This window comes from Sturnus vulgaris, chromosome Z, assembly GCF_052056855.1.
Source record: "Sturnus vulgaris isolate bStuVul1 chromosome Z, bStuVul1.hap1, whole genome shotgun sequence".
Taxonomy (NCBI): Eukaryota; Metazoa; Chordata; class Aves; order Passeriformes; family Sturnidae; genus Sturnus; species Sturnus vulgaris.
This window is the reverse complement of record NC_142283.1, coordinates 5464224-5478540: the sequence shown is the minus strand read 5'-3', so window position 1 is coordinate 5478540 and position 14317 is coordinate 5464224. Positions and strand designations below refer to the sequence as shown.

The following is a 14317-nucleotide window of genomic DNA, read 5'->3' as shown; positions in this document are numbered from 1 at the left end:
CAATTGCTGCTTCTTCTACTAACTCAGTTTGGCTTAAAGGCCAGCTGTCAAGCCTCTGCAGAGATATTTTAATGTGACATAGGGAAAAGGAAAACTACTGCAAAATGCCAATAATTAAATGACCATTGCATCTGAGGCAGGTGTTGATCCATCAGGCTCTTGTCATACTGATGGTTTGTAAAGGATGGCTGTGATTCACCAGCAGAACACCATTTAACCACTTGCCAAAAAAACTCTACAGATCTTGTGCAGACTACAATTCTCTTGTTGATGAGCATCTCTTGAAAGACATCTCAAATTTGTTTTTCACAGGACACAGTAAACCAGCACTCTATTATACTGGGATTTTTACGAGATTGCTCTTGCACAGACCCACATAAACTAAGGTGCTGGTTTGTAATAGTATTTTTTCTTTTATTTTTAAGGTAGGAAATGAAACAGTTATGTAAATAATTCCCTGGTAGGACCTTGGCAGCTTCCTTTAGGCCAGACAAAACGCAATCAGTGGCTGATTTTTAATGTTGACACACTGTCACACCAATGGAAATGTCAGCTGCTCCTCTGTGAGCACCATGTAAGGACGAACAAAGGCCGGGAAGCTCTCTTTCCCTTGGGGCCTGAGCACAGGTCCCAGGCCGGCCGGGCGGGCTCTGCCCCTCTGCGGGCCTGGGTCGGGCCAGGCCGGGCGGGCTCTGCCGCGGGGCCGGGCCCCTTCTCGGGAAGCTCGCCGGGCCCCGTCCCGCCAGAGCCGGCTCCCCCTCCCCTCAGCACGGCCACACCGGGCCCGTGGCTCGGCTGGAATGCTGCTGCTGCTGCTGCTGCTGCTGCTGCTGCTGCTGCTGCTGCTGCTGCTGCTGCTGCTGCTGCTGAGTTTCAGCAGAAGCCGCCGGGCAGGGGCAGGGGCAGCCATCGACCCGCGGATGCTGCCGCAGTGTGCTGGCCTGGCTGCTGAGATCCTCGCCTGCCCCCAGCGCGGCCCACCAAGAATCCTCCATCGTAAACAGCTCCGGCCGGGACTGGCAGGGATCACAGGGCCCTCTGCAGGCCTCGGGAAAAAGATGAACTCTTTCCGTGCACAGATGAGACTTGCAGAGCTTCAATTTTGTCTTGAGTGACAGAAAAGTGGCAGAGTGACGACACACAGAAAAAACATGAGGACACCAAGGTGAGTGAAGTAGAATTTCCAAGGTGGGAGGGATTGAAGAGATGCCTCACTCTTGGACTGAAATTCTCTTGTAAGTAATAGAGAAGATATGATTGATATATCAGACTCTCTTCCCTCTGTGACTCATGGAATGCATTTGTGGAGAATGAAGCATTCTAAGCACAGTCATGAGCAGAAGCACCCGTGCTGAAGTAAGCAGATGTTGAAGTAGCTCTGAACCCATTAGAATTTTGAATAGAGAGAGAAAGGTGATGAAGACCCTTTGCCCCCGGGAAGAAGAAGAAGGCCTCTGTTCCAAGAGATGGAGATGATCGCACAGTTAGATGAAGAGAACATTTACTCAAAGAGTTTCATCCTTAAAAATAGTACCCCATAAGTTTGACATGGCTCATAAATTCAGCCGTGGGGAAGATGTGAAAAGATGGGACTTCACGATTCCAGATTTCCTGAATGGCTGCTATTTGTGGAACTTGAAGCCACAAGAAAACTATTTTCTTGTGGAGAAGTCTCCACAGATCGACAAGAGAGACTCATCTCTCTAAGTGATCTGAAGAAAGACTATTCTAGAGGTGACAAACTGACCAAATTGTTTCTGTACATTGTCAGTGGGAAAGAAAAGAGACTATGGGAGAGGGGAGGAGAAGCGTTCAGAAGGTTTTATTCTGATTCTTCTTATTATTTCCTTTAGTTTCTGTTAATAAAGTTTTTTCTCTATATTCTTTAAGGTCTGAGCCTGCTTTGCCTTCCCTCCTAACCTTATCTCACAGCAGGAAATGAGTAAATAATTCTAGAGGGTGCACTGGTGATTTGGGTAACACGAGACCCGCCACATCAATTGGGACATTGGCCGGGAAATTTCTAATTGGCAAATTAAAACCAGTGCATGAAATTGGAGTTTCTGCCTGGTTCGAACTGAAACTGCCACAATAGTTTAAGCATTTATACAGCACTGCTCACAAGAACAATTCAATTCTGATGACACTGACTCAGATGTACTACAGCCTAAAACATAAAGACAAGATCACTGCAGACAAATTTTACTCAAATGATGAAATTCAAATAAAACAATAAACAAAGCAAGCCCAAATTGGAAAGGGGAATAATTAGAAGCAAGCAATCCATGGAGACCCTTGATGCACCAACTTCATGTCAGCTGGTGACATGGGCTATGTCACCCCCTCTGTTGTGGATAAGCTTTCCCCCGGGTGAAGGACCCCAGAGCAGGGCTGGTCTGCACATCAGAGAATGGGCGGTCACTGAGCCTCTCACCAGAGGCTTCCCAACACACACCCAAAGCTTCTCTCTGCCCACCCGTTGGTGAGAGGCTCTGTGCCAGCCTGGCAGCTGACAGCCTTGTGGCTCTTGTCTCCTCCCCAAAGGTGCTAAGCTTGGCTTTGTGAATGTCCCCAGTTCCTGAGTTTTATCTTTATTGGGGAACAGTTCAGTGCCCCACTCCAAAGGCCTATGCAGGATATGGTGGCATTCTGTGCAGCTGTTGTAATTCAGTTCTAAACGTCCTTCAAGAAAATGCTGAAGTCAAAAATTGTAATATTTCAGTCTCTGACACACGGTGTGAGAGAAAGCCATTTTCCAGATGATTTGAGGTTTGAGAAAATGTATTTATTTACAATCCTACTCTATAATCCTTCCCTACAATCCTATTCCACAATCTTAATCTGCAATTCTACTCTACAATCCTACTCTGCAGTCCTACTCTACAATCTTAAACTCGTTGTGGAGCAGATGGTCCAGATATGATTATGACAGTTGTATCTCCAGGTTCCTCTTCTTGACAATCAGTAACACGATCAGGGGCAGCAGGCAGGAAGTAGGATTGGCTGATGCTACAAATGGATGCTGCCCACCAGAAAATAGAAAAACACAAAAACCAACAAGAAACAATGATGCATGGCTTTTCAAGCTCAGTGCTTCACAAGCTCAATCCAGATTGCTCTAGTTCACAGAAGGATGCAGAAAAAGGACCAATATTCACCTGAACCATCATGTGCAGGACCTTGCCATCACAGACGAACCTGGCCCAGAATCCCACTCATCTCTTTATTCTGGTGTCTTCATCTTGCTGGGGTTTTTGCCCTGCCACGGCTCTGGAAATGGTGCTTTCTGTCCTTGGGGTTTCTTCCTTTCAGGAAACTCCAAAGACTCACATGAGTGCCTCTCTTTGAAAGACAGGCATCACGCTAATTTCCACAGGGAGACACAGCAGTGTCTACCTTTGCATGCCCTGCCCCTCCTGTGCTGGATGGCACCTTCCTTCCTTCCTTGCCAGCAGGGACAGCCGAGTGGCACTGGGTCCTGCAGTTCCCTCTCTGCCACACAAGCTGGCAGTAACCCTGGGGCAGGTCCTGTCTGCTTGACCATGCCAGGCAGCAGATGGGGCTGGGACAAGTCCCTCTCAGCTGTCCCTGTTTGCGTGGCAGAAACCTCTGAGAGTGGGGTGGGAGCACAAACCAGGGCCCCTCAGAGGCTCACAGTGAGCCTGCCACAGCCCCTCCTTCCCACAGCCAAATCTCTGAGTGCTCAGCCAGGACTGGCTTCCTTGGGTTCTTCCATCACCATTTCACACCTCTGGATCCAGCACTGATCTACTTCAATTCTTTTGCCATTAGATAAAACTGACCACACCATCAAATTACAAGACAGGGCAAAAGAAACAGTCAGAGGAGAGAGCACCTCTCTTCTGAGGACAGACTGAGAGACCTGGAGTGATTTAGCTTGGCAAAAAATAGCTCCCAGGGAGACTTTATTGACACTTTCCAAAATTTCAGTGGGGCTTCTGAGGGAGGATGGGACACCTTTTTAATTATGTCCAGTTGAAATAGGATGTGGGCTAACATTTTTAAACAAAAAGAGGATTGAGTCAGAGTAGCTCTAAGAAAGAACTTATTTACTAGGAGCACGGTGCAACAGTGGCACAGGTTGCCCTGAGAGCTGGTAGGTGCCCCTGCCTGGAACCATCCCAGATCAGGTGGGACAGGGCTCTGAGCAACCTGATCTCCTTCAAGATGTCCCTGCTCATTGCAGGCCACTTGGACCAGATGACCTTTGCACCTCCCTACCAGCCCAGCCCAGTCTAGGATTCCTCACCATTTTCATTTGAAAAGCGCAAGATTGGAGGTGAGGAGGAGGGGGCTGATCTGATGCCTTGGCCTCCAGTGGAGGAGGAGCCCATCCCACGGACACTCTTTCACCTGCAGCCCCTTTGCATTTTACCTGCAGGAGCTCCTTGGCAGACCAGCGCCGAGCCTCGTCTGTCTGCAGGCAGCAGCTCAGGAAGTCCCGCAGCAAAGGCGAGAAGAGGTTGGGCTGCCCCAGCTTTGGTCTCCCTCCTGTGGCTGTCGGGAGTTGAGGCTGGAGAAAAAGGAAACACGAGGCTCAGCCTGCTCCTTTCACATCTGTCACTGCTCTCCCAGATGCCATTGTTTAACCTGCACTCTGCACTGGCAGTTTCTGCCCTGGCAGAGAGGCTGAGATGACTTTGCTGTACCAACAAAACACCCAAGCCCCAAAGCAGCCACAGCTTTTCCAACATGCAGGGGATCTCGCCTTGGCAGCTGATCTCATTGACTGACCTAGTTAGTGGGAACTACATCCTCAAAAGCACATTTGGTTCCCTGAGGATTCACATGAGCTTAACAGGCATTTTGGTAGAGGGACTTGACTATATGAACTAACTCTACAATTTCCAAGGGTAATTACAGGAAGGGCATCTCTGCAGTGCTTGTTGTTCCCTCATATGGCACAGCTGCCATAAAACTCATCAAGCTTTTTGTCCTATTCATGGCAAAAAAATGAAAAAAAGCAAGAAGAACTGCTTGAGGATTGCTTTGTTGATTCTTGTTTTTCTCTTTTTCTTTTTTATTTCCCTTTATCTTTTATCTTTTATCTTTTATCTTTTTTCTTTATTTTCTTTTTCCTCTTTCTCTTTCTCTTTCTCTTTCTCTTTCTCTTTCTCTTTCTCTTTCTCTTTCTCTTTCTCTTTCTCTTTCTCTTTCTCTTTTCTCTTTTTCTTTTTTCTTTTACTTTTTTGTTTCCTTTCCCTTTCTTACTTTTTATTCTTTTTTCCTTTTTCATATTTCCTTTTTTCTTATCTTTTCTGCAAAATTGAAACTAAGAAGATTCAACCTCCAATTTGAAGGATATTTATCGCATATGTAATCATTTCACTGAAAAATTCCTTTCCTTTAGAAACACAATTCCAACAGTGTTCAAAAAGCAAATGAGAAATGTCAGGATAGGCTGGAGGTAAAAATGGCACGTTGCTGAACTGATTACCTGCCACTTCACTTCTGAGGCCACCAGAAGTACAGAGATACTGATGAGCTGCAGGGATATTTTTAGAAAGGCACCTTGGTGGAAGTGGTGCCAGCAGATGGCAATGGGATTTTGTCCAGTGGCACACAGAACATGGGACAGGTGAAAAAGACAGTGGGATCAGTGAGTATTTGCACCTTACCCAGACAGGAGTTTGGTAAGGAACTTCTCGTTCCACCATTTCAATTCCCACAATTCCAAGAGACCAAATGTCCACTTTGGGGCCATATGGTTGACCTGTCATGATTTCAGGTGCCATCCACCCAGAAGCGCCGGCCACTGAGTTCTGTCTACTCTGCTCAGGGGTGAGCTGAGCAAAGAGGCCAAAATCAGCTGTGGAGAAAACAACACACCATGAAAGCCAGCTCTCATTAGGAAACCAAGCCAAAGAATTCCCCATTCTCAGTCTAAGAATGAGCTGTTGATGAATCTCCTGGAGAACTGGCCATGCTCAATTTCCTTGGGGCTTTAGCCAAGGTACTAGGGAATTGGCCAATTCCAAGAAAACTCGGAATTTTAAACGCTGCTCAGAACAGTGGCCTTTATTCCCCTGAAGGTTTACATTGTATCTCCCTCCCTCTGGAAGTGACACACACAGACCAATGCCACTCTTGACTGCTTGTGCTTCCCTATCATACCTCTGTGCAGGTTGCAGCTGTGCCTTCAGCTCAAAGCAGGGGCCCCTGCAATCCCACCAGCAGCATTTTTGGGGAGCTGGCAGTCACTCAAAGCAGCCCCACACCCCACATCCCTAGAACACTGCCCCTGACCAAGAATATACTGACCCAGCCTGACAGAGCCATGAGTTCTGAGAAGGATGTTGCAGCTCTTCACATTTTGATGGATCACACAGTTTATGTGAAGAAAATTGAGTCCTTGCAGGCATTTGGAAGGAAAACAGAAACAGGAGGGCAAAAATTACTGATGTGAGTTCACAAGAAAGCAAACAACTCGAAATGGTTCCCTTTCCAGGGGAATGGGGACTAATGTCAGAACACAGTGCCAGTGAGAGGAAGAGCTTGCTGCTCCAACACCAGCAGAGCAGGACCTTTCTAAGGAAAGGCATGTCAGCTTTTGGAAGAGCAACAGCAACTGCTGTTGTAGACTGTGCCCTGCAAACCAGCCAGAATGACTGCTGCTGCAGTGGATGTGCTCTCCATGCAGGGGACAAACGATTTTGCCAAGAAAGAAAAGGTCACTCCCCTTGGTGTGAAGTGGATTACTTTGGGTGGCAAGCTGCATGACAAAGTTTATTGTTGGCCTCAGCACAAATTTGGAAGCATCACATCAGTCACCTTTCAGAAGCAAACAGCATTTTGGGTGCACTACTTTCCTTTTTGAGACCTGTGAGAAATGAGTCTCTCTTTTTTCTTTGTTATTCATTTCAAATCCTGCCACCAGCACCTTTGTTTTTACAGACAAGGAAAGCAGTGCAGACGGGCTCGAGGTAAACATTTAGAGAGGCAGGATGAATAACAACAAATACAAATACGAGAGACATAGAGAGAATACAAGAGCAGGAGAGAAGAGTACAGGAATAGAGGACAGTGATTTCTGGGGCACTGGCACACAGTTCACTTGAGATGCTTTTACTTCCCCATAGCATACCAGCAACACAGAAACAAAGTTTGGCACATGAAATCTCTGCAGTTCTGAGCCCCAGTTTCCCAAACTATCCTGACCAAGCCCTTGGAAGCACAGGTGGGATCCCTGACCTCCCGACTGACAGCTGCCATCTCATCCTCAGACAGGTACATCTTGCTGATGACATCTCTCAGAGTGCCTCCATCCATGTACTCCATCACCAGCCAGAATTGCTTATCCACAAGGTAGCTGAAAGAAGGAAACAAGGCTGTGGATATGAACGTGCATGGCTGTGTTGCTGTTTGGAAAAGACAAGCTTCACTGTTGTTCCCGGGTCTCTTTGTGATGAGGACACAATGAAAGGAATAGACATTCCCTCTAGGCTGTGCAGTGTTTCCAATCTGTGCAGACTCAAGGAGAATGACACATCTGTGAAAAAGAGATGTGTTAGATGGCCAGAAAATGAAAAGGGTAGTTCAGTAACAGATAAAAAACCTGTCACACTGTGTGTTTCCAGAAAAAAAAGCATCTAGTGTCCCTGGCATGCACATCAATGGAAAAGAGTGGACACAATCCAAGAGAAATCCTTGGTAGTTTATCCACATGTAAGAAAACACTTGAAATAAAGGAAGCCCCAAAACAACATGAAGGAGATGAACATACAAGCTATTGATTTAGTAAGATATGGTTGATCCAGGGTTTTGAACAATTTGCAAACTACACGTGCCAGGGAAGACTCATTCAGACAAGATGCACTCTCTTCCCATCCATTGATGATGAGCAGAACAATAATAATGTATTAATAATTTACAGTTTTCTGCCAGTGACCAAACTGGGATTTTATATTGCATGTTTGCAGTATGTAAACAAACAGTCATGGGAGAAAAGCACAACAACTCACCTGTCTAAATAGTTGAGCAGGTTGGGATTCCTATTCTTCTCCATGAGCATGAGTTCATTGATGGTTATTTCTTTACTTGTCAGTCCTTGAAGATTTATTTTCTTTATGGCCATCTAAAATGACATGGAAAATCAGTAACTTCAGAAGCTGGTGGCATAAGACCAGAAACCACATGGAGTGAGTGATTTTGCAATGACACAGCTGAGCTGAGCCAAAATGCCTTGTGATTAGACACTGGAGTAATTAGGAACTGACATTCCAACACCCCATTTCTCTGCTCCCTTGGGGGCCAGTTACAGGACACATGGCAATTGATGTTTTGCCCTGTCCACTTGATAACAAAGATGTCTTTACTGTCACCCACAAAGCTCTGCCCACACTCTCTGCTGCTCTGTCTGGGATTCAGAAGTCATCTGTGCCTTGGTACTCTCTGGATACATCCTGGACTCTAAGCAGGGCTTGGGGCTTTTAGGGACTCCTTGCACATCTCTCTCAATGTGCAGTTCCCAAGTGCAGCACTGCAGGGGGCTAAGGAACTACCAGTAACATTCAGATGTATTCGCTGACAGCCAGAAATGAGAATACAGCTCTGAAGCTGTAGCCCCAAAGAGCAGGGCGAGGCTTAGGTGTTGTTACAAGAAGCAGGAGTGCTGGTGCCTTTGTCTGGGACCCGCCCCCCTCCGCCCCTGGCAGCTGATGGAACGACTCTGACAGGCTGGGTGTTTTGGGTTGTTTTAGTTTGTGTTAAAGAGTACAAACTAAATGAAGTTTTCTTTTTTATTCTAGAAGTGTAAAAATGTTCTAAGCTTTTAAGAATTCTAAAACTACTTGAAAAATCCTAAGCTAGTGGAAAAGGGAAGAAATATTTGGGGAATTGTTTCAGTGAAAATTTTTCCTAAATCTAGCCAACTGAAAAATAAACATAGCAGCTCCTGATCTCAGGAGCAGCTGGCCGCTGCCTGCCCAGCCCTGGCTGTGCCCAGACAAGGAGCTCTGCCAGTGCTGGTGACACCACCCAGACACCAGAGTTGAAGCCCAAAGATTTTTCTGGACTCAGGCTCTGCCTTGGCCAGAGGGCCCCAACTCTTGTCCTGGCTGGAGAGGAAGGACAGTCCCTTTGGGGACAGGGGGTCCTTTTCTGCATCCTGGTGGCAGCATATGCACAGGAATTACCTGGGCATGCATTTGGGGGAGGGAAAACGGACACGTGCATGGAGATGCAAGATGACAGATCCAGTTCGTCCAGACTGAAGTCGTTTGCTGCTCTCGTGAAGCTGCAGGGGCGCTCCTGTGGAGAGAGGAGTGTCTGAGGCCCCAGCTGCTGGTGGTGGACAGGGACCCTCCTGCACAGCTGGGCCCAGAGCTGGCAAGGCTCCCCAGCACGGCTGGAGCTGCTGGCACAACTTGGCCCAGCTGGACAGCTGCCCCTCAAGGCCCCGGCCAGCAGGGGATGGCTCTGGGCAGGGTCCCTGGCCACGAGCAGGCCCCAGAGCTCATCTGCCTTTCAAAGGCAATCTAGACCCTGCTCTTTCTCCTCCCCACCTTGCTTTGCCTCTGCCCACTGCTCCTGGGGCTACTCTTGGGCAGGGTTAATAATCAGGGATTCTTCTGTCAGGAAAGGGACATTCAGAAATTGCCTCCAGCATGCACTATGATCTTCACACTGTGACCAGCCAGGACTTCCAGTCAATCCATCTCTTGATCTAGATGGGATCACAGACCAGAACCCATCAGAACCGTTTTCATGCTGTGCTGCATTCCCCATCTGCTTGAGGCAACTGCATGGAAGTCCTCAGTGTGAGAAGCCACCGCCTCAGTTGTAACCCCAGGTGCCTGCTGTGGCCCAGGAACAGCCGTGGCTGTAAATGTGTCTTTGGCTGCAGCACAGGGCCAGGGCATAGCGAGGCCCTTGTTGTGCCTCCGGCACTGCTCGGCAGCGCCATCAGAGCCCGGGGCCGCGGCTCTTCCCTGCCGGGGCCCTGACCCGGCCCGGCCCGGCCGCGGGACCCGGCCCGACCAGGGCGCGGCAGCTCCAGAGGCCCCGCCCGGCCCCAAGGGATGGGCTCTGCCCGCCCGCTGGGCCCGCAGGCCGGGCCCAAGGCTTTGCAGGAGGCTTCCAGCAAACTTTGCACAACCTCGACCCAGAGTGTCCCTTTGCTGTGCTGAGAAGCCTGAAAAAACACGTCTAGTTTAACCCTGCTGCACACCTCATGAGGGATCCCTGCCCACCTTAGCAGAGAGCCCAAAATATCCTTCTGTGCCCCTCAAAAGAATCCAGCCCCTGGCCACCTCAGGAAGGACTCAGCTTCTGTCCAGGCCTTGATGGCAACCACTAAACTGCCACGTAAATCATGAGGAACTCAATCCCCCTGCCAGCCTTACAGAGGTTTCCAGTCACATGTATGCCATAGAAGGGATCAGAAATTTCCTGAGAATCTCATGAGGAACCCCAGCCACATGCACCACTGACAAAGAACCCAAACCCTGCATGTGTTACTGGAAAATTCCACCCCCCTCCCCGTGAGCCTCATGATGGACCCCATTCATCTGCCAGCCATACAAGGGTCCCCCTTCACCTGTGTGCCATAGAAAAGCCAGGCCTGCCATTAACTCTTGCCAGCAGCATGTTCCCAGACAGAAAACCTTTCCAATGCCCTTCTGGGAATCAGGAACACGTGTTGAGGTGCCAGCTTCATCTGTGGGAGCAATGGGGAGTGTAAGCCCTTTCTGTGCTCTACTGCTGTGCTGGCAGCTCGTGGATATGGCCAGGACGTTCCCTGTTTTCCTCAGAGCTGGGGCCTGGGACACCTCGGCACCCCTTGGCACAGGCTGTGCCACCCAACAAAGCCCAGAAGGACGGGAGGAGAGCCCGGGGGTGGCAGGAAGCTGAGAGAACGCCCTGCTCTCGAACTGAGGGAGTTCTTTTAGAAGCAAAGACAGTGACTTCAAGAGATTCCCACTGTGCTCAAAGTTTGCCTCTGAAGACAAAGAGATGAGCTTGTCAGAAATCCCTGAAAATAGCTGGGAAAAGGTTTTACATTATTTCTTTATGACTAGGTACAAGTCTCCCATGGGAAAAGAGCCTCTGCAGTATGCACTGAATATTGCAGCTTTTCTAAAAGATGTTATTTGAAACCCAGCCAGCCTTTCAGTAGGCATTTGCTGTGAAAATCCTAGCTCATCTGTTGGACCCTGAGTGCTGATTTTTCCCTGGTTGAGGAAATGAGTGACTGAAATTGTAACCAATTACCTGTGTGTGCCTGGGAAACCTCAGCCACCCTATTTAAGGCATGCTCCCAAAGAAGAAAGTGTTTAAGTCTTGTTACAAGAATCAGGAGTGCTGGTGCCTTTGTCTGGGACCTGGCATCCCCCTTCCCCCCAGGCCGCTGATGTAACAACTGTAACAGGCTGGGTGTCTTGGGGTGTCTTCGTTCTTGCTAAAGAGTACCAATTAAATGCAATTCTACTTTTTATTCTAGAAGTCTAAATATATTCTAAGCTTTTCAGAATTCTAAAACGACTTGAAAAATCCTAAACTACTAGGGGGAAAATGGAATAAATATTTGAGGATTACATTCTATGAAAATTTTTCCTAAATCTAGCCAAATGAAAAAAGAAATAAAGTAGCTGCTGATGTCAGAAACCTTGTGCCTGGCTGCTTCCTGCCCAGCCGTGGCTGTGCCCAGACAAGGAGCTCTGCCTTGAAATGGCAATCTCCACCTGCTGATCTTCTGAACTGTGTGTATACAGTGGCAATGTAAGCTAACGAAGACTATAAAGGATCCTGTCGTTTTTAAACTTGCCACAAAACCCCAGATGGAAAGCAGAGAGCGATTCCCAGGATCCTCCATGTTCCTTCCTGTTTCAGCTGATTTTTCATTAATGTCAGCTGTTTTTATTATCATAATTCTTCAAGATTTCTTTGAAAAGATGGCTTTGAGTTGATGTGTGCAGAGCTTCCCAAATGCCTTTGAAAAATAGCCAAAGAACAATTCACAAGTGCAGAGCTCTTTCCACCCTAATCTTGCCATGTTAATGAGGAGCACTCGGCTTTGTGAGCTGGTTATTGGAGCCTCGGTGCCAGTAACCCCTATGGAATGGAATTGGCTTCCCTTCTGACAAGAGTGCAGAAACTCCTCCAAACTTTGGGCCTCTGGATTCAGACTTGATGAGCCCAGTGATGAGCAAGTGTCCTGGGCTGACTTTATGATGCTTGTATCCCCAATTGTTTGTTCTGTTTGCGTTGGATATTGAGTTCTGCAACTCTAAGACTGGTTCCAAGACTGGAGGGGAAGAGAAGAGGTGCAGAGTTTGTTATCAGAGACTGCACTTGCTTCCCCACATTCCTTCATACAGACTGTGCTGTCTGCAGTGGACAGCAGGAGAGAGGCGTCCTTTGCTCTTAGTTAGTTTTTGACTAGCTGAGGGAGAGTAATTCCATGGACTGTGGTTTTTCTTTTCCTTTTTCTTGGAATCTTTTGAACCTGCTCTGGAATGAAAACCCCGAGGAGCAGTGGGAGCTGGCACCTGTGTCACACCAGGCCTGGCCTGGCCCGTGGCATTTCCCAGGGATGGAGGGACTGAGAACAGCCTGAGTGAGCCGAGCTGCAACCCACGGAAGGGACTCTTCTGAATTTGTCATCTCGTCAGAGCAGTGAGAGGTTCTGGTGTTTTGTATTGTTCATTTCTGTGCTGGGGAGTGCTTCGCCTGTTAAATAGAAAGCTTTTTTCCTGCTTCTCTCCAAGGAAATCTTTTCCCAAAGCAGTTGGGGGAGAGGCTGCTGGAGTCTGTTTCCTAGAGGGACCCCATTCAGAGGTTTCCTCCCAAATTTGCCCTCAACGAGGACAGCGAGAGGCAGGGGATTGACCAGCAGCCCTGTCAAGTCCATCCAGCAGCTGCTTTCTTGGACGAGACATTTTGTGTTCGCATTGTAGAAATTCTCAACCAAACTTCTGAGATAAAGAATACCATTGATAGCATGACTGCAGCAATTTATGCAATTCCTAAGGTATTGGATTTTAAAATTGACCAGTTGACCTCAGATGTATTGGTCCAAAGGCAAAGAGAATAAATACTTCCAAACTACTACCAGTCTCTACTGTGTCCTTCAAGAAGTAAATTCTATTTTGTTTAGCTGCATCTCACCATGGACAAAGCTGTGCATGCAAAGTGGCTCTTAATGCTATACGATATTATTAGGCCTGGTGGAAAAGGTAATATTCCTAGAACAGTAGGGCCTCTCCAGAAGGAGACAGATAACCAGGAATAGAGAAAGCATGACTTTCTCTTATCAAATTTTGTGTCAAAACCTTAGTTATGAGGAGCCAAAAAAGGACTGTGTATTAAAGCACATGACTTGCAGTTAGGGACGTGTCTGTTCATCTTTTAGGACTGAATTGTTCCCCAGGAGCCTATAAAAGTGACTATGTAAAGAAAACTTTTCCAAAGATTCCTAAAAAATTCAGGAGTACTCTGCTGCAACATTTCAGGCACTTTAGGGCATTTTCACATGAAGCTTCAAGCATTTCTATGGGCATGCTTGAGACACAGTATTCTTAATATATGCAGCATCTCTGCTGACAAGAAGTCATTATTTCAGGCAGGGGTATAGGAAAGACATCCTCTAAGATGCAGAGGGTTAAATACAAAGAATGACACATTTCAGGCAATTTGAGAATTTTTTCACCTTTTATTAATTTTTCAAATACAGATAATCAAATATTACTGAAAAGCATGCAAGCAAATTAGTAGGGTAGTTCAATTCCCTAAACTAAGGGTGCCTTCAGAAGTGACACACTGACAACACTAAAGGGCCTCTGGAAGAAATGCCAATAAACAAGTCTTATAATGAAAACTGGGACTACCTATTCTCGTATGGAAGAGTGAGTTAAATCTATCTGTTCTACTTTCATATACTATGAACTACATCCTTACAAAACCATTAAAGCCACAGCTCACAGAATAACTACATGTAGTCCCTAACAGGCTAGGTTTCTGTCCTTGAAGTGTAAAAAAGCAATCTCCAACAGCTTCATTATTTATAAGGTTTCCCTAATTCATGCTTCCCAACACTTCACTCTCTTCTGTGAGGATGTGCAGGTGGAGCCAGTTTCTGCCTCACAGACTCAGGCAACAGCACTGTTGTAACTGGAAGGTGAAGGGCAAGGCAGAGATGCGTGTGCACAAGGAATCCATGTGGTGCAGCATCTTCCTTCCACAGGTGCAGGAAAGCAGCTTCAGGATTGCCAGTGACAAATGCAACAACCATGCAGTGTTCACGTGGCTGCCATCAGGTGTGAGCCCCCCCCAGCACAGCTCTGTGCTGGAACTCCTC

General features: G+C 47.3%; 1 protein-coding gene across 1 annotated transcript; it reads right to left on the bottom strand.

Moving 5' to 3' along the window:
• Window positions 1-2923: 2923 nt before the first annotated feature.
• LOC148219623 (serine/threonine-protein kinase PAK 3-like) lies at window positions 2924-8095 on the bottom strand. The gene is made up of 6 exons (XM_088156427.1): window positions 7983-8095; window positions 7215-7330; window positions 6283-6384; window positions 5640-5830; window positions 4397-4534; window positions 2924-3022 (listed from the first exon to the last, which is right to left on the bottom strand). The coding sequence occupies exons 1-6, from the start codon at window positions 8093-8095 to the stop codon at window positions 2924-2926; spliced, it is 759 nt and encodes a 252-aa protein (XP_088012553.1).
• Between the last annotated feature and the right edge of the window lie 6222 nt (window positions 8096-14317).